The following is a 21,014-nucleotide window of genomic DNA, read 5'->3' on the forward strand; positions in this document are numbered from 1 at the left end:
TTTAAATTTTCTCAGTTAAACTGCTAAATGCAAAAATACATCACTTTATAACGTAAACGTGTGTTTACATACGTAATGTTTTAGTGCTAGTTTACTAAACTATTTTAATGTAAATTAACACTATTTATTCATTATTTTCCAGCTAAGGTTTGTATTAAAGTTTAAAAATAGATGGCAACGCATTTAAATTTAATTAAGAATGTTTTTTTTTCACAGACTATGACATATTTTCTAAAGATCCCTGTTAAATTAATGTTAATTTGATCCGTATAGGCTATTAAGGGCACTTAAAGCCACTTAAATTTACATGTTTATATTAAAGGGTTTTTTTTCACACAGAAACGACCGTAAAGAGAATCTGCAGTTACCAATTATATGCACTTTGGTTTACAAATTACTTATGTTTTTGATAAATTGATTTCTCGTGAGCCCTACTACAGACTGGCTACCTGTACATGGTGTACCCCATCACTTGTCCTATGGCAGCTGGGATAGGCCCCCAGTGACCCAGTGGATGAATGGAAGAGGGTGAATGAATGGATGGATTGATGGATGATTTCTCAAGCGTCTTAAAAAATTTTAGAAACCACAGAGAAAGATGTAGCACAACACCAAAAATCCCTGTGCCACAACTTTGAAGCAGAAATTAAGGCATTTTTTTTTATTTCTGCTTAATAAACAACGAATTAATGCTTTCATCTTTCTGTCATTTGACAAATTCACTTATCACTTAGACTCCAAAGACTTAAGAGGTACAAAATGCATCAAATGTTAATGAGAAATTCCCGTCCAGGAGTTAATAACATGCTTAATTATCTTGTGTTTGTAACCGGTGTGTTCCTGCGTTGTGTCTGACAATGAAAGGTAAAAAGAAAGAAATCCAAGTAAATAACTTGCCCCCTCAAGCTCCTATAACCAAATATAAACAGTTGGGACGAGAGTTAGCTCAGTGGTGCCTGTACACATACGTGACACACATGTACTACATATTCACAACATCTAGTAAGGACAGCGGTAATGATGGTAATAATGAACTAAAACACACAATCAGAAACATCAGGGTGGATACAGATATAATTAATGTTGGAAAAGAAATGACACCAACCTCTCCCACAGGGGAATTGTAGAAAAGGGGAGAGGCCAAAGTGGTACCCCAAATTTATAGGGTTGCACCAAAGAAGAAGAAGAAAAGGCTTAGGAGGGCCTCTAACTGATAATGAAGATAATTACAGGTTTGGAGGTCCTAAAAGTCAGGTATACCAGGAACAGTTTGGGGTTTAGAACACATTTTGTGTAATTATAACAATATGTAATTTATGACCCAGTTACATGTGTGAGATGGATTATTCCTCTAATTCATGAGTCATTCATTTAAATAATTTTTCAGTGAAATACTAGAGATGGTTTTATCAGCTTCTCAAGTGTGAGGGAGGATTTGCCTATTTTTTGGTATCTTGTGTCTTTAGAAAGTGGCCAAAATAAGCAACCAACATTTGGGATGTTCTGACATCTTTTACATTAAACGATTAACTGAAGGATTAATCAAGTTAAAAGATGACAGAAGCAGTTTTTATTTTTGCAAAAGAAAAGCTCTGGATTGACGTGGGGTTTTCCTTTACCATTCATGCCATTTGGATGTGAGAAATAGAGAAAGAGAGGTCGAGAAGCAGATAGAAAGCACGAGGGAAGGGGGGAGGAGGAGGGAGCTTTATTGGCTGCAGGTTAATTCAATTTGGAGGCGGATGTTGAGTTTCAGCCAACCCACCCACACGCACACACGCACACAGACAACGATCTACATGTTTGCTATAGTAAAATGATTTTATAAACACATATTAATTGTCATGGTAACCTCAAGCAGAAAACAGATGGATCAAACCGAGTGATCGCAAAACAGAGACAGCCAAACGCCCACGCTGGATTAAAAACATTAAGGGCTTTCCAATCGCACCACAGGAGAGATTCTAGGTGATATGAGGGAGACGTGTAATGCTGTATTTCCCACCTCTCTGCTCCTGGTGTTACAGTACATGTCAGGCACTGATCTCATGTTATTAAAGAGGATACCTAACACACTGTCATCGAGGGCTTGAATGAGTGGGTGGTGCTTTGAATGGGGATGGGAAGGGGGATGTTTGGACCCTGTGTCTCAGTCCCTCTCTCTCTTTCTCTCTTTCTGTCTGTCTCTCTCTGAAACTCCAGCGTCCACACAGTCAAGAAGAGGAGGAGGAGGAGGAGGAAGAGGAGGAGAGAATAAATGAAACAGTTTTTGCAACCACATGTTGCTGATTGAGCCGCTGCAGCAGCTACCCTTCCTTTCTTGTGGCCGCTGCATGTGTAGTTTCCACCACCTGTGGCCACACTCCTATTCCCTCTACGCCACAGAGAGAGAACAAAAAAGGGGCATCTGAGAGAGGTGGTGGAGGAGGATATCTTTCACGACAAGTGGACTTCTGATAGAGAGAAAAAAAAGAGAGAGCGAGAGGGAGCTTGCTGCTAAGTTAACGCAAATGAAAGGTAAGATAATGAGAGATCAAAAAAAAGGGGATCTGCATATCAGATATGTTTTCATGCTGCAGAGTGTCTCTCTGACGGCGCACATCTCAAACAAGCCTGTCATTTGTTTTAAATGAAGAAAAAAGGTCAGCCAGTGGGATGATGATTAAAACTGCCAGTGCTGCATCTCAGTGTAAACAGACATACTGCGTTTCAACAGGTGGTTTTCCACAGCATCCGCTCTCTGATTCGACACTAATGAGTTCAGAGGACGCTTGCATTTCTGATAGAAAATGTTCAGAGTTGATGGCAAACCCCAGAGCGTGGCAGGAAGATTCATGTGACTGAGTCAACCAGGAGAGAAGCATCCTGGGACTGCCACTTTTTAACACTAATTACTATAAACTGAGGAAGCTAAAGAGAAAGATGCTCACTAAGCGCACTGAAGTGAAGCTTTTTAAATTGACTTTTGAAGAATAAGAACCTTTTCCATGACAGTAATGCTTTATTTCCAATAACTTGTGATTTTATAAATATACGTTGATGTTCCTTGTAGTGTTTCTTATATTGACATTTCAATAACAGAAAATGAATCTTTTGCAGTCTTGATTTTTCACTTTCTAATCTATAGAGTGACATATATATATATGTGTGTGTGTGTGTGTATTCCTTCTCAGTCAGTGGTTTACTGAGCACATGATGGCAGTGTTGAGACAGACGAACACAAATGCATCTCTCTGACCTTTTCTTCGCCATAAACAACCATGTGGCGCCTTAAAACCTAGTTGGACAATTTCGAATACTGATCAAATCTGTTTTGTGATTCTCACAGGCATCCAATGTAGTCAGAGTGTGTGGAAGTTGTGCCTGAAGTTTGGATTTACTTACCTAATTTTTATACAATTTTATGGTTTGTGTGACCAAAAAGTGCAATCAGCCCCTCTATCACAAATGAATGCACACTTGGAGATGTTACTGGTCAGTCTGCAGGCAAGCAAGCAGAGCTGTCTCTATGGATATTGCTTTCGTCACAATGCTTCCCATCAAGCCTGTGCTAAGCTCTGGTCATGCAGCAGATGCAGACCCTTCACAGCACATAACCAAGATTGCTGGTGGAGGAGACACCATTAACAATGAAGCACAGCCCAAAAGAAACACAATTTTATTGAATACTTACTTAAATAATTAGCAGTGCTGTTTCCCTTTGCGAGTATATTTAAAGCACGTGAAGTTTCTTTTTTCATGTCTCATAGCACACAATGCAGTTCCCTGTCTTCTCCAGCTACAGCATATCACTGTTGTGTTGCAAAAAATGATGGTCCTTTAATTCTGTTCTGTTGCTGACCTTTACCTGAAATGTCCTAAACACCTGTGCCAATTTACCTTAGGCTTTGTGTTTTTGCATCCTATCAAAAAAAAAGAAGCTCCAATCATGTAAAAAATGTCCTGTACTGAACTAACATCTAGGTAGCCCGTTTCAGATCTAGTTTTTAGTAAGAATCTATGATATGTTTTAGTGTTACTGCTGGGAAAGCAAGCAATAAAATATAAGATAAGAACAAAGATAAGAATAGAGAGAACACCAAAGCGTTCAAATTTGAGAGATAATTACACAAATATATGTTCTAGCTTCGTATTGGTCAAGTCTTGGCAACTACAACCATATTGAGCCATAGATTTAAGAACGTTTTGAATTAATTTCACAAGGCTGCACATGCTAACTAGCACTATATGCATTTGGTAGTAGCAGTTAGCAGCTAATTGACTTAATTGACTTGTTACTGTTGTAACTAACAGAAGCCAAGTTGCTAAATTCGGTAGCCGTTATTGAGCTTACTAGTTAGAGAGAGGCCAGCTGCATGTCAGGAAAAGCTGGCATGTAATAAAAACATAATGTGGGAAATTCCATCATGACATTAATAATACTAGTATTCTTATTTTCAGCTTTTTAAATTTCAAACCAATAGTTCAGGTTTGAAGTTTGAGGTTTTTCTGTTATATTCAGATACCAATGGAATATCATTACCAGTAATGAAATAGTTAATATAGTTAAGTGGGTACATGTCTATGTACATATACATTCCTATATATTTGCAAACACTTAAGGTGACTTTGTTTTTAAAGTGACTGTAGCCGTAAAATGAGCGTAGAAAGAATAGAGACTTGAATAAAGGTCAAGAGAAGAGAGGCAGTGGGTGAGGGTCCAGCAATTTCAGTGCAAGGTGTTTAGATTTTCAGCAGCTCAGTAGCCAGATGGTTTGCTGGTAGAAACTGTCCCTAAACATCAGTACAGGAGTATCAAGCAGATCTTGATGCTCCTGTATGAGTCAGTCACATCCATACCTTGCTAGGGATTTCTAGCTTCAAATGACCAAAAGGGAGATGTGAAAATGCTAAGCTTCAATATCCATCTATTTTATTACTACGTTGCACATAGATATATGTACACACTTACATACCTAATTCTCCTCTTTTGCAAATATTTTATGATTGACGAATGTTTTCTTTTCACACCAGCATCCTAAAACCACCACAATGCCTGGACTCATTAACAAGGAGAACCGGGGCGCTCTGCCACTCAGTGTGTCTGACATCAGTTCCTGTGTCAGGGGTTACACTTTGGCTCTGACAGCTTCTATGACCTATGAAAATATTGAGGATCATGCAATTGAAGGTGAGCGAGACTCATTTGTCACTTCAGTAATTTGATGGCTCACCACTTTCGGCCAATTTAGATTAACCGCATGCTCTTTTAGGCACTTGTAAAATTCATTATTATCGACTGAATAGGAAATGCTTGGTTGGTGTCTCTGGATAAAGCTCTTCCTTATTTTTGTTTTGTGTCTCTCTCTTACTGTCTTTTAGGGATCTTCATTTATCCACTGGAGGAAAATTCTATTGTTGTAGGCTTCGAGGCTATGATATCTAGTCAGATTATAACACTTCAGATCAAAGACAAGGCAAAAATCGACGACTGTTATCTGGATTGCTGCAGCACATCTAATGGAGCTCTCCAGAGTGGCAGCGGTAAGACCAAGCAGCTCTAATCAATACTGTTATATTAGCAAAAGATCAAATGAGATGAGTGAAAGTTAAAGGTATTCAAGTTGAGGAAACCACTGAGAAGCATTACTCCAGTCTGCAACTCCCTGCCAGCTTTGTGGAGTGGTTTAGGCTCATTTATATCTTTGAATTGGTTTCACAGCTGCAATCATAGGGTGTGTTTCGTTATCTTTCAGAAACCCCACAGTTTCCTCTTTGGTAATCCCTACCAGATGATGCCAGAGCAGCTAAAAGCCAGATATTTCCCTCGGGAGCTGGTGGAGACCAAAGCAGAGTAGTTATTGGATTCAAGTCATTAGACCTACAAAAAACAAAATAGGATCAAAATATATCAGTCATGTCACCACAAGGGGTAGTACTTAACCTGTCAGACCCTGTGAAATATGCATGGTACAATATTTGCTTTTGCTCTGGGGGGAGTTTCCTGCAGTCAACAAATGGGCTTCAGGTGCATTAGCATGTATGAGGGGACGCACAATTTACTATGTAACGGTGGATGTAGGATCCAGCTTAGCATGGGAAGTCAGTTTATGCTCCACCCAGCTGCTTCAAGTTTGATCATTCTTTACTTAGATAACAGAAAAAATTTCTGGTCTCCTTTTTTTCTCCATTGATAATCAAGTGAAGCAAACTGCGTCATTACTTGAATAAAAAAAATAGAGATACTGGAACTGACTGACAGGAATTCTTAGATAGACAGTAGTGATTCAATTTTGAAGTAACCCTAAAGATTTTTCTATGCCTAGCATTAGGATTGTGCTTAAAGTCCTGTGCTTAGGAAAGGTTTATGTTGCCCTGAAGCTTGTAAAAGGTCAGGAAGTCAAGATTTTATACCTCAATCAATCAGTAGGACTAATTGTTTTAGAAAGAAAAAAGCAATAATTCAAGAAAGTAATTTGTTGTAAGAAAATGGTTGAACAGTTTTGTTTTATATTTTATTCATGCAGGATTGTAGTTGCTGTGGTTATTGTTTGAAAATCTGCTGTTTCCCCTTCTAAAAGGACACATAGTGATGGATGAGGATTTTGAGAGGACCGTGTTAGTAGTTAACCTTGGGATCATCCCTCCCATGGAGACGGTCCATATTTTGGTCAGTACCTCCTCCGAGCTTTCCACTCTGCCAAGTGGGGGCATCAGAGTCTCATCTCCACCTGTGTGTACGCCCCGGGTGCAGAGGTCCATCAACGAGGAGCAGGGACTGTCCCCAAACTTCTCCAGAACGTAAGAAAGTTGCAGAACAGCAGAAATCACTGTCTGGTTGGCTTAAGATGGTATATTTCTAAATGGCATCTGGCACTTTAGGCTCTTTAAACTCCAGTTCTCATATTTCTATATGGTTTTAACATATCTATAATTTCCCACTTTTAGGCGGGACAGACAGACCTCTGCTTCAAGTCCTCATGACCAAACTCCCAACACACCTCAGCTTTGGTTGGCTTTACTGCTGGAGGAGGAGGCCATCAACTCCATGGACTATGAGTTTAACTTCCAGCTTGAGATACGAGCTCCCTATCTCCTCGCAGGTCTGTCAAATTTCTCTTATGACAATTTCTTGAAAGTGCTCACATCTGTCTGCAGTAAGAAACTGCACATTATCATTACTGCAGTCAAGTGTGAAAAACGTGGGTTTGCAGAGATTTGATCTTGTTATATATTTTCCCGACTCTTCTAAAAGAGGGGGACTTGGCCTAGCATAGAGTATACAGGATGCTACACAGCTAGCATGGATTGTTTCTAGTACCAGCAATTCTGAAGCTCTTGAATGAGCCTACGAATATTAAAATATCAAGTGCGCACTGGTGTAATGCTTGACTAAATTCTGTTTTTTTGTTTTCTTTTTTTTATTATCCTGGGCTAAACTAAAGTCTCATGAATGAAGCTTCATATTTAATCTACAGATTTGAAATTAGTACAGTTCTCTTATTATGCACTGTAAGTTTTAAAAGAGAACAAATTGACCATATAGTTAATTCAGGCAGGCGACCAAATTAAGCTTTGGACAGTTCTGGCGGATCCGCTAATCTCAGCCAACATTAGCTGATGGCTCAGCAGGTACCGCTGTGCACATCCATTTGGCAAGTTACAGAGCCCTCTATTTAGGCTGCTGTAGTCTGCCTACAGTTGCAGCACATCTGCAGGCCTCCTTTCATGCTCTGTCTGACTTAATATGTTTTGCTACTGATGCATGTTCTGTTCTTTAGTGGCTTCAGTTTAGAGGACTAACAACTTGTTATTTGATCTGCTGTGGATGACGCTCTGCGCAGGTGTGGAGAGCCCTTCTCACGCCATCCGAGCTGATGCAGATCCTCTGGCCCGCTCTGCTACTAGCATTGTAATCACTCTGGCAGACAAGTACACTTATGACTACCCGGTCGTAATCCTCATCTACCCAAGCGGTAAGTCTTCAAGTTAAAAACGTACTCGTAGTACAGCCCCGCAATTTTGTTCTTCCACCCTCAAGTAAAACAAAACCAAAAAAAAGTTACTTCAGCTCTGTGAGACTTTTACTGCAGCCCATAATAAGATCAGTGAAAAGGTGATTCACTGCCTCACGTTGTGTTTGTGAGTGCCTCTTCAGGAAAAAGGTCTTCTGTTATTAATGTATGACATGCCAGTAGAGCCAGACTCTGTCGTGTGGGTGGGTATTGTCAGTTTTCTGGTTCTTGTATTTCCCTCACCGTTGTTTTACCCTGCAGTGTGTGTGTGTGGGCCGTTTGTCTCCCAGAGGGAGGAACGAGCCCCGCTCAAACTGATCCAATAGGCCTCTTATGAAGGCTTTGTTCACAAACAGACCTGCGGCCAGAGTCGGGCAATTTAATTCATCTCAGACGAGTGCTGCAGTTTCAATCACAACATGGACGCTCAGCCAGACCAGAGAGATGGAGGAAATTGAGGTGCAGTAGGAAAAGAGGAACAGTTGGGTTTCATCATCAGCTTGGTTGATTAATTGCCTAATTGTGTCAACTTATTGCTGAGTTTCTGAAAGGTTCAACCTTTAAATTTAAGGATTTTAATACTTCATGTATTGGAAATTAATATCTGATTTATGACCAGAGAAAAATGCATATTAACAAAAATCATAAGGAATGAAAAAGTATTTCCAAATGTTATTTTCTATCAATACACTGAGCTTATCAGCAGCATGAAATGGATGGATGAAAGGATGGGTCTCTCAACCAAGAAAATATCTAATTAATTTAACTTCCTCATGAATTTTAATGTCAGAAGTTTTCTTTAATAACACAAAAGCGCCTTTCTCTTATTGTCTGCAGAGAGCTATAAAAACATTTTGGGCATTTTAGATATGTTTTAGATAAGCTTTTTCAAGACCTGCAAAATCTCTGCAGAGAAGAAAAATAACAGTCAAAATCCTCAAGATTTGCACAGACGCCTGAGCTCATTTAGCTTTGTTTCTTTTCTTTTTTTTATCTGTCACCTCTCAATCCTAACAGTAATACAATGTGTGTGGTTCAGAGGACGAGGAACCAAGCACATATAGGAGCAAGTCTAAAGAACACAATATAAATAAATATTATCGAGCCAACCCATCTGAGAATTGGTTAAAATTTCAGCACTTTAAAGGAATAATTTAACTGTGGAAAGACCTCCTACGTCTCTGAACATATATTAGGAGATTTAGGGGTTTTGAAAGAATATAGCCAAACATGAGATTTGAACAGGAGTTGCAGTCTGGGTACAACATGTGGTAGTAAAGTAATAATAACAATATCTCACACATCCTTTGTTTTAAAGTCACAGAAATGATTCGGAAATGGATCCAACATACAATGTGTGACCCAGCTATGTGATCATTTCCAGAGAAAGTGTTTATTTAAAGAGTTACAGTTCATCGCTGAAACTGTTCTAGTGAAGGATGCTAAAGATCTTTGAGCTTGACCTTGTGCTTGATCTTTGTGCAGCGCAATACCATTGATCACATTTTGCTGCAGAGACAATGAGTCTGCAGGGTTTTGTGCATGCTTCTCAGTATCATATTGTGGTCTTCCTTTTTCCCTCCTACCTAGCAGCTTCATATTCAGCATCCTTTGTTTCATATACCGTATTCACTATCCCTCCTCTGCACATGTCCAAACCATCCTCAACTACCAGCCTTTGTCTCCAAACCGATCATCCTCGGTTGTTCCTCTGATACACTCATTTCTAATCCTGTCCATGCTGGTGACTCCCAGAGAAAATCTTATCATCTGCAACCCTGCCACCTTCAGCTCAGCCTCGTGTCTTTCTGTTAGTACAACCATCTCCAAACCAACCATCATAACAGGTCTCACTACCATCCTTTCATTCTTCCCTTGCTATCCTTCTGTCACAAAACACCTCTGACTCTCGTCTCCGCCTGCTCCACCCTGCCTGCAGTCTCATCTTTATCTCTTTCTTCATTGTGCACTGTCTATTGCTTAGGTTGTTCCCCTCCAGGGATTTAAACTCATCTGCCTTCACTGTCTCCACTCCCTGCAGCTTCTCTGTTACAACTATACCTATAAAAACAAGATGATGCAAATGAATTTGTTAAACTACAGACATGTCTTAAGGATATAAAAGCCTGTGTGACCTGTAATTTTCTACTCATAGTTTCCCTCTTTTCATTAATAAGCCACTACTCCGTGTCATGAACTTTTATTATTTCTATCATGTGTGTTTGGACCCTGGTCTCTCTGTACACTCCTTTTCTCTCTAAGGCAGAGGGCAGCCACATTGTTCATAGGAAATCATGTGATTGTTGTGTTGTTTTCTTCAATATTGTAGGATTTTGAGACGACTGCTGTTTTGGATTGGTGCTATATAAATAAAACTTAAAGTAGCACTTATCATGTGTAGATTTGCATATAATGAATTTGATACAGGAACAATAAGCATACCTGCAGCAGTACTTCTTATTGCTTATTGTGAATGATATCATGGAGCATTACTCTGTAAGTGGTATTTTATGCTTATAATTCTAGATGGTGGTGGTTTACATTTTAGATGATGTGTCGGGCAATGTTGTTGCCATAAAATATGAAAGGATAGGATGATAGAAAGTACGAGACACAAAAGGGAAGAATGACAGTGAAAATCTGTATTTTTAGATTTCTGCGCTTTCCTTCCCTTCAGCTTCAGACATTGTCCATCTGCTTCATAATCTTGTCTGAGGCATTTATAGTAATGTCTTTGTCATGACCAAATGTGCCACTTTAGAGCCTCATGTGCCGCATGTGCTCATTGAGAACGGGGACATGACACAGGAGGAGTATGATGAGTATCTTCACAGCCGGAGCGATTTCATCAAGGCCACCAAGAAGGACTCCAGCAATGAGAGGAAAGTGAGTGTCCATGACATGAGCACCACACCTGAACTGATAAGCACAATATCACACTGCTTTCATTTTGAGCATGATATCACAAATAATTCCTGGCAAAAAACATTTTTTATTTTGCTATTTGTTGCAATTTAGCGCTGTATAATACAATGATATCACGCTCCGCAGTTTCAAAATAGGGTTGAATTGGCTCCTGTGTGACACAAATACTGAAACTTCTGAAATGCTATTTCTGTTTTCATTGGTTTATTTTGATTTTTTTTATTATGAAACTTTATTAAAGTTGGCAGGCAAACTATGACAGAGATTGTTTTTTATTTAAAGTGATCTATCAACACTACACAGACAGGTAAAGGAAAACCTCTGCTGTGTTCTTTTAGTTATATTATACGGTTTCTTTAAGAAAATTTGTGTGATAATCAACATTGCTGAAAATCACCTTATAATTAAATGTATATGTTAAAACATTAAATTTAGTGTTTTAAACCAAGCTTAATGCTGAAAAGCTACTACTCAAAAGCTTAGATGGTAGTAAACACTACTCAGTTACGCTAGTTAGCTGTAGCTTTAACCTTTTTGTGTCACAATCTGCGGGAGCAGACTGTGTGTAGAGTGAACATTGGACCCAAACGCAGACGAACGAGTCTTTTTTTTTTACGGCTGATTACATGAATGCAAAAACAAAGCAACACAAACAGTGGCGAAAACTAAGCTAAAACCTAAACTGGAAAAGCTAGGAATTACTATAACAACTATGAACGTGATTTTGAGTAGGAGGACGAGAGAAACTATGAGACCAAGAAACATAAACATGCCCTGAACAAAACCCTGGAAACCTGACGAGATGCAGTGGGAGGTAACACAGATGACCCGACAAATACTGAAAGAAAACACACAGACTAAATAGACACAGGAGGGGGTCAGAGTGGAAACACACGGGGAAACAGCTGGCACAAATAAACATAATGACACCAAAGGGGAAGTAAAACAAAACACACTGAACATGGAGACTCCTGACTCTTCAAAATAAAACAGGAAAACATTGAGAGACGTAGACATGACAACACAGGCTTGACAACATGAAAACACACAGACAAGAAATACATGAGACTAACATAAAAGAGCTAGGTGAAACATAACTAGACTAAACTCAAGGCAAACGAATAATAATCCTATAACTCAAAAGTTATAGGAGCTGGCAGTTCGTCTTGTAATCGGAAGGTGGCTGGTTCGAGCCCCGGCTCCGACAGTCTCGGTTGTTGTGTCCTTGGGCAAGACACTTCACCCGTTGCCTACTGGTGGTGGTCAGAGGGCCCGGTGGCGCCAGTGTCCGGCAGCCTCGCCTCTGTCAGTGCGCCCCAGGGCAGCTGTGGCTACAATGTAGCTTGCCATCACCAGCGCGTGAATGTGTGTGTGAATATGTGGATGACTGAATGTAGTGTAAAGCACTTTGGGGTCCATAGGGACTAAGTAAAGCGCTATACAAATACAGGCCATTTACCATTTATAACAAAAGAACTCAAAACATAAACTGAAAACGCTTACATTTTGTCACTCATGATTACTTCCCTGCCCTTAAAGCTTTTACACAGTTGGGCGTTCCAACGGGACAACAATCCCAAATGCATAAGAAATGGATAAAGAAGGCTAACATTAAGCTTCTTGAATAGCCTTCACAAAGTCCAAAGAATAGGGTTCTATTAAAAAATTGCAGACTATACTTAAATGCCAGGAACATGGTAGGAAACCAACCAACTTAAATGAATTCTACAATTCTGCCAGAAGCTTGTTGATGACTACCAGAAGCATCTGGTCTAGGTGCAATCTGCTCAGGGACATTTAACCATATTAGTGGCAGTATTTGTATATGTTTGAACCTGTGTGTACACTTTTGACCCTGTGTGGATTACCACCAAATTCTTTTTTTTTTTAAGTCATTAAAGATGAATGTTGTACAATCATTCCTTTGCTGGAAAAAGAAAAGTCCAACTCCAGCTATGTTGAGCTTTTGCCATCCAGTCAGTTAGGAAGCATCTAATTGAATGTTACTTAGACTTTAAACAATACTTTTTTCATTCCAATATGTAATTAAAGCACTGCTAACTAAATGTTTAAACTAAAACAGACAATATTTTTAATCTGTTTTATTCATTAGGATTCATTATAGCACAAAATCTGGGTCCTTAGTAAGTAGATAAAAAGGCTCATCTTTTGAGTGGCTACAAATAACTGTTAATTGGTAGTATTAAGTATACCTATACAGTAAACATCTGGTCAAAAGAAATATGCGATTCTTCTTTTGTGAGGTTTGCTTGGAGATAATACACAACATCATTTGCCTCATGCGTGTTTTGACTGTTAGGTAAAAGACAAAGTGTTATTTGATAATGAACAAAGAGAGACTTCACTGAGCTTCAGCTCGTTAGCTCCACTTTCACTGCTGCGCCCCTGGTCATGCATGTGTCCATTCACGTCTCAGCTATGATGAGGTTGTTAAGTGACCAGCAGCAAACAGGAGGAGGAGGAGAGAGCACTTAGCCATAAAAATGTGTTTCTATGGAAACACTCCAAAGGCTCTGCACAGTCTGCCTCGACTTTTCCAGCACATATACATAGAATAATTGATGTGATTCTTCTACTGACCTGATAACTTGTCACCTTTCGTGCTTCTTCAAACCTTTAATTAAAGCCTGAGCAAAATTGTCAGTCAAACCAAACCCCATTTAATTCATGCTTCTGTTTTTGCTGCCTTTATAGGTAGATATAATTCACAAGAGACTCCATAAGGATATCCTCCACAACCCTGTGGTTATGCTGAACTTCTGCCCTGACCTCAAGTCCATTTGCTCTGACTTGAGGAAGGTTCACGGCGAATTCATCTTCCTCATCGACCGCAGCGGCAGCATGAGCGGGGTTAACATCAGCCGTGTGAAGGTATTTTAATCTCAACGTGCCATGCGTTGCTATAAAGGTGATCTGTGAGCAAACATTAAGATGCATGCTGATTTACATATAAATTACACACCGTATCACATGCCATCAAGAGTTTTTTTCATTAAAAAGTATTACAGTTGATGTCAAACACATCAATATACATTTTCCAAAGAGATTAAATGCAATGTTAATCAATCACATGTCGTTAAGTGCTTTTAAATTGCTTTTTAAGCTCAGGGCCTTAGTGTTTCTGCTATCTGTGAAGATTGTATGTGCTTAATCAGCTGTAGGAAGGCATGCATTCAAGGATATTGATCATACAAATCATTCACTATCCGCCCATCTTCCAGTTGCTAGGATTTGAAGTCTAATCGGTCTTCAATAGGCTACCTATAAAGCAAACTCAGGGTCATTCAAGGTGGATATATTTTTTACCATGTTTATTTGGCTGCTTGTGCACTGACTGTGTCCTGCGATGTGATGCTGGCAGGTGTTCATTTGTGACTCATACTCTGGGTTTTATTGAAGGTGTTACTACACAGTCTGGGCTTAAGACCAAGGTGAGCCTGACTGCGATATAATGAATATTTACCAAGAAGTCCTGCAGAATAGCTTTTAATACATCTATAAAATTGGAACATTATATTTCTGTGTGTTTCTGAACCTGAGGGATGTTTTATTGTGCAGTCGATGAGGTATTTGTGATATTCACCTGAACAGAGGTTGAGATAAGTGGTATTCTTCTAGAAACGGCTCCTCTTCTGTAGAAGAGGCGGTGATGGACGAAATGATACTGTATGATGGCTCTCACTCCTCTCAGGCAAAATCTGCCGCGGAGCACTGACAGCTGTGTAGAGCACATGCTTCCATTTAACCACGCATTAAGCAGAGGAGTGTTTTATTTTTTGTTTTTAGAATTTCAGATTTCACATCAGTCTTTGTTCAGGTCAGGAACTAATGCTGCTCTCTGTCTTTTTTTGTAGGATGCCATGGTGGTTATTCTGAAGAGCCTGGTGCCTGGCTGTGTTTTCAATGTTGTAGGATTTGGATCTACATTTAAATCACTATTCACGACAAGCCAAAACTACGAGGAGGTAATGCTGCTCTTTATAACGATAATGATATAATGATAGCTAGTTTATTGGTCATGGGTTGTAGAACCCAGACAAAGCCTTCAGGGGCAGAAAGTAGGGTAACACTGTGCAGCACAGAGTGGACATAAATATGTGTGTGCTTAAAGCCATGTAGTCAAAACTACAGATTCTACATGGAAGATGGACGTAACCTCTGGATCTAACTTGTTAGCTAGCATAACAAGTCAATTCAAAGCCATAAGATATGAAGATTTTTGTGGAATATGATTAAAAATAAAACAGATGTACAAGTTGATGGACAGAATCCCATTGAAAACTCATTACAAGACTAAACAGCAACTGAAATTAGTATCAATAACAGTTTTAAAGGTTCTAACTTTCTTTAGCTCTCTTTGTACTTACTTGGTGAAAAAGCTGGTAATGTTGCATTCAGTTAAAACATGCAAACTGCCTCTCGGGATCAGGTATATGTCCTACTCACTCACTATTGTTGGGATTTAGTTGGCCAAGCTTTAAAGACCAAAACTGTTACTTCAGCCAGGTCGAAAACATGTTTGTTTCTGCATTAAAGTTAAGCATTTTAACACATAAGTCTATGGGACTCACTTTTGGATCTCGCTTCAAGTGGCCATTTGAGGAACTGCAGCTTTTAAGACACTTTTCTGCATTGCCCTTGTTTTTTAGCCTCAGTGGATACATCTTGTGTGTTTTTTTCCTTTCTCCAAAGGCTTATAGCTCAGTGCTGTAGCCACCCACCAGAAGGCTATCAACATATTTTGGCTTCACTTCTAGGAGCTGTCATGTCTTGACAGCTCAACAAAACATCAGACATCCCCATACACAATCCACACAAACAGTGTTTTATTTTAACAATGACTCTCATTGTTCTTAACATTAAGCAGGAGGATATTTTTACATCAAACTCCAAATTAGTTTCTCCGTGGCAAAGTCTAACAATCCCTGAATCACAGCCGCGATTAAGCCTAAGGACTCAAACTGTAGTTTACCTTTTATTTTGAAGGCTTTTATGATTCACTTTGAGCAATCTTTATGAAACAGCCAGCTCATTTTAGTTTCAGTGCTGATTAATAACTGCTCAGATCTCAGAAATAATACAAGCCTGTCTTCTTATTTTAACACCTCTATCCTTGTGAGCAGTACAAACAGTTTTTTCTGACTTGAATATAGATCTTTGCATTTGTGTGTTGTGTGAGTACAGCAGCATTTTGTCTTGAATTAACATCTTGCTTTCATGATCCAGGATGCCCTGGCCATTGCTTGCGAGTATGTTAGAAAGATAAGAGCTGACATGGGGGGCACGAACATCCTGGCACCGCTCACATGGATCCTGAGGCAGCCTTTGATCAGTGGACACCCCCGCCTGCTCTTCCTGCTCACAGACGGTGCTGTCAGTAACACGGGCAAAATTATCGATCTGGTCCGCAGCCATGCACGCTACATCAGGCAAGCATTAATGTTAACACACGCTGAATGTTAGACAGAAAAATGAATAGCATTCTTAGGGATATCACTGTAAAACCTGTTCTGGTTTCCAGACATATACAAGCAACCCATTTGATGCTAAAGACACTATGCTGTTGTAATAAATCCATGCTTCTTATGCAGATAGCAAATGTGGAGCTTGCCTATACTATAAAATCACATCTCAGGCTTAAATGCAGGACAGGGCTTAAATGCAGCACCTGATTCTGCAGCTGTAATCCTCTCAAAATGAAATCTGGCAACATGCAGCTTGTGTTATTTCATTGTATATCATCACAGCGAACCTCCCACAATTGTACAGCTTCGAATTCTGATTAAAAACCAACAACAAGTCAGTGTGAATGAGGAATTAAAAAAGAAAGAAAGGAAGCATGTGAACACCAGCTGCTGAGTGAGAGGGAGCACCAGTGGAACAATAGATCTGCAGTATGCTGGGAAATCATTTTATTTTGCCACCTGCATCTAAGTCTCACACTGAAAAAATCCTGTCCTGAGTCACTCTGGACATAATTGACTTTTGTCTACTCCCTTTTAATGGATGCCTCCCCCCAGACGATTGCATTAGGCACACAGAGCTTGGCCAAACCATCAGCACTTCCTGGGCTGTAATCGCTCTATGCTTGCAAATAAGAGCCGCCATTCAGAGACAGGCACAAACAACGATCAATCTACATTTTTGAAAATCCACGATGGATTTTTAACTCTGTCGAGGGAGAAATTTCTTTTTTCAGTCTGCACTCTCTGATTTAATTAAAAATGCAAGCTGGTGCAATGAAATTAGGCAGCTCATCCCTCTGTGGTAAATGAAATATGAATTGTAAAATCGTTTGCTATCAGCCAATCTGCCTGGAGAACTATTTCGACTTCAGTTTCACCAGAAGACATTGTAGGCTTTTATATAAAGCTATTGAAGAATTATATTATTTCTAGTTCATAAATGTCTTTGCAGCATCTCGTTAGTTGTCTTTGTGTTGTGCTCCCGTTTTGGGAAGACGCTTGTTGCCATGCTCATGTGTTTCGTGAGCTATCCACGGAGCTGCAGTGTTTAATGTCTTTGTGCAGATGTTTTACGTTCGGCATAGGACAGAATGCTTGCAGGAGGCTGGTGCAGGGGCTGGCGACAGTTTCCAAAGGAACAGCAGAGTTTCTCGCTGACGGAGAAAGGCTTCAGCCCAAGGTACTAATTTCCAGCTTGGTGTTGCTTTCCTAACAACAGCCAACTATTCCGAGGGCCGCTGGAGAGCCATTATGCAGAGGTTTCAAAGCACCAAGTGTCTGCCACTGATACCAATTAGGAAATCATATCTCAGAGACACAATTCACTTCATGTTTTGGTCAGAGAGAAGCTGGCTTTTATAGTGGAAAGTCTTTTTTAGTTGGCTTGTTTTCACTCCACAGATGATAAAGTCCCTGAAGAAAACCATGACTCCTGTACTCAGCGACATTTCCATCGAATGGCTCTTTCCTGAAACCAAAGAAGTGCTGCTCTCCCCTGTGGGCAACACCTTTCTGTTTCCAGGGGACAGTCTGATTGGCTACAGCGTGGTTTGTGATACCACCCGCTATCACGACAACCCCAAATCTGTAAGACACCTCTTAAAAAGTGACAAATGACAGCATGCGTGGTGATGTTCTGTTTTGTAAACACTTCAGAAAAGGAACATCAGATCACACTATGTGTTTTTTTTATGTTCAGTGTGATAAATCATTTAATCATTGAAGGAAATCCTGATGGAGATATATAAAAATATAAAAGCTGCTCTAAAGAAGCTTTTAATCAAACCTTGTGAAAAAGTCTTTTTTTGCATGTGTCACCTACTCAAAATCGAAACAGGATAAGAGGAGGCGATACAGCATGATGCGCTCTGTTGAGTCAGCCAGCTCAGTGTTTTACCACTCTCAAGAAGAGGACCCAGTGAAGACAGCTGGTGACAATCTGGGTTCACACAGGGAGGGCCATTCTGGCGCTCTGTATGATTCCTACCAGGACTCCATGATAGACAGCAGCCCTGTCGGCACAGACCATGACCCTATGGGTAAGAACTTACAGCAGAAATGAGTGGTTGACTCCTGAATGAGGGGATTTCTGTTTTTCTAAACTATAGGTTTGCAGAATGTCAATTTGTGTGCTCTTATTCTTGCAAATTGCTGTAATTTAGGTGTAACTATGATTTCCATCCCAACTGCTGAAGTGGTGCGTTAGTCAGACTAAAATGTGTGTTATATGATTGACAGGAAATTTTGCGCAGGTATTCACGGAACCCACAGGATGAGTCATATTGAATTTTATGATCCTTTGACATTTTTCATCCAGCGCTGCTATGAGGTTTATATTTGTGGTTTTCATTGAAATGCCTTGACAGCTGTTGGATGGATTGCCCCCAAATTTAGTGCAGAAATTAATGCCATCCTGAAGGTTTTTAATAGCTGTAGGTGTCCTTTAACTTTCTATAAGGTTAAAAAAAATTTGTCTAGTACTTTGCCTTATCACCTAAAACCTGCAAAACTATTCCCAAACCCACCAGTCTAAATGTACGTCGAAGTGTAGGAGGTGAGTGTGCTGATATGCTAATCTAATGGTTCTCAAATGTTTTCTGGCATGTCCCACTTTGGAAGCTGAAAAAAAGTTCATCCCACACGCCACAATTTTTATTGATTGCAATGAACAAAGGATCCATGTTTTATTACATTTTACTTAAATAAAAGTGCAAATCAGCGCAGACTCACCTTAATTTCACTTTATAGTTTTTACCTGGCTGTTTATGATGGCTGCCCCACAGTTTGAGAACAACTGCATGAATAATCAAAGCATGGTAATATTGCCATTTTTGGCATGTTGCTATGTGGGTGTATTTTTTATTTTTTACCATTTGGCCTCAAGAATCTCTTGAAAATGACTTAGGTGGGGCCCTCTTAAAGATGTGAGATTTGTCCTACTATCACTGTTAAATTTGCACATTGATTGCTATGCATGCTAATCAGATGTGTCTGTGAAGGTTCGCAGTCATCCAGGTCATCGTAGTCTAAGGAGCTTGGAAAGAAAAGCATCTGGTCTTCTTTAAGTTTTCTTGAAGATGTTTCACTTCTCATCTGAGAAGCCTCTTCAATTCTAAGTACAATTGGTGGAGAATCACAGATTTTAAGCCCTCAAGTCCACAAGAGGGTCATGTACCCCCTATTGATCCTCTACCTAACCATGAGCCAACGTGTGAAAACGAGTGTGGGTCACAATCAGCCAAGGTTTCAGGTGAACCCATTGTGAAACCTTGCCCAACTCCATCATGTGATGAGGTCAAAAGGCCCAGGATGTTAGTGGGCGTTGAGGTTTCTTGGAAGGGATCTCAAAACTGGATTATAGATGGCCGACAGTTGGTGTCGTAAGCCACCGCTTCAGTTCAAAGATGGTCGTTCACAGTGGATATAGATGGCTTCTTTCACTCCTCTTTCAAACCATCTGTCTTCTCTGTCCAAAATGTGAACATTGGCATCCTCAAAAGAGTGACCTTTGTCCTTTAGATGCAGATGGACCGCCGAGTCTTGTCCCGTCGAAATGGCTCTTCTATGTTGTGCCATGCGTTTATGCAGTGGCTGTTTGGTCTCTCCAATGTAGAGGTCTGAGCACTTCTCGCTACACTGTACAGCATACACTACATTGTTAAGTTTGTGAACTAATCAGATAGTTTTAAAGAGCTCAAAGTAGGGCGGTTGTTCCCAAACTATGGGGCCTAAAACCTGCAGCAGGAGGTCTGCAGTAAGGCTAAGCAAGAATGATGCATTGCCCTGCACTGCCAGAAAGGCAGGGAGTAGTTTGTAAAAGGAATGCCAGGTTAATGTCAAGTAGATCATGAATCATTTTACAAATACCAAAACAAACACTATAACATATGGAGAGCCTTATCTTACCATTGGGCTACCCACACGGTGGTTAATGAAGAGAGAACACAGTGTGCTCAGTTTCAATATATTAGCTTCTGACAGCATAAAGCCGAGAAAGGTAGGACCGCAGCTGAAGACTTTATTTGTTTATTTTTTTTCTAAAGTTGTGTTTCATTATTACTTTACAGTGAGTGCTTTGTCTATAAATCAGGGAGTTTGCAACCAAGGATGTAAGTGTGTTTAGGTACATTGGAAACAAATGTGTTGAACTTGGCATCTTGATTTAGTAATTACCATTTCAGTGTGGTGGAACCTACAATTATGTGTTTCACGGTGTTGTGAATTCGCTATCTTTGTAATTTTGCGGGCTTGCCTTTTTTCATTTTTGAACAAAACATCAGGTTTAGATAAGACATCACCGAGAAGGCGTGCCTATAGTACCAACCAGATATCAGACTACAACCCAGCGAAGAAGGTCTACACTCCCAGTGACCCCAGCTCTGTGGCGGTGAAGAATCCACTGAGGAGAGCCAAAGTCCAGGAGCTGATAGGCCAGATTCAGAGCCCTGAATATGATGCACAGTGGAGGAGTGACTACCAGGTGAGCTTTAACAGTAACAGCTTCCTTTTTAGTTTGCATTTTAACTGATTTAACGGCTGAAACATGAGCACAAAAATAAACCACTATCAGCTATACAGGCAGGAGACTTTGATGATGATGGAGTTGTCA

General features: G+C 39.9%; 1 protein-coding gene across 1 annotated transcript in view; it reads left to right on the top strand.

Annotated features, from left to right (window-relative positions):
- Window positions 1-2,187: 2,187 nt before the first annotated feature.
- Window positions 2,188-21,014, top strand: part of vwa5b1 (von Willebrand factor A domain containing 5B1) — a 32,558-nt gene continuing 13,731 nt past the window's right edge. The window contains exons 1-14 of the mRNA XM_019349244.2: window positions 2,188-2,517; window positions 5,014-5,170; window positions 5,362-5,523; window positions 6,561-6,780; window positions 6,928-7,082; window positions 7,824-7,955; window positions 10,756-10,880; window positions 13,635-13,811; window positions 14,795-14,905; window positions 16,167-16,369; window positions 17,471-17,585; window positions 17,807-17,992; window positions 18,243-18,444; window positions 20,686-20,885. Of these exons, the coding sequence (XP_019204789.1) occupies window positions 5,032-5,170; window positions 5,362-5,523; window positions 6,561-6,780; window positions 6,928-7,082; window positions 7,824-7,955; window positions 10,756-10,880; window positions 13,635-13,811; window positions 14,795-14,905; window positions 16,167-16,369; window positions 17,471-17,585; window positions 17,807-17,992; window positions 18,243-18,444; window positions 20,686-20,885 (2,127 nt within the window). The 5' untranslated portion in view covers window positions 2,188-2,517; window positions 5,014-5,031. The remainder of the gene's footprint in view (window positions 2,518-5,013; window positions 5,171-5,361; window positions 5,524-6,560; window positions 6,781-6,927; window positions 7,083-7,823; window positions 7,956-10,755; window positions 10,881-13,634; window positions 13,812-14,794; window positions 14,906-16,166; window positions 16,370-17,470; window positions 17,586-17,806; window positions 17,993-18,242; window positions 18,445-20,685; window positions 20,886-21,014) is intronic.

The sequence above is a fragment of the Oreochromis niloticus genome, linkage group LG20, assembly GCF_001858045.2.
Source record: "Oreochromis niloticus isolate F11D_XX linkage group LG20, O_niloticus_UMD_NMBU, whole genome shotgun sequence".
Taxonomy (NCBI): domain Eukaryota; kingdom Metazoa; phylum Chordata; class Actinopteri; order Cichliformes; family Cichlidae; genus Oreochromis; species Oreochromis niloticus.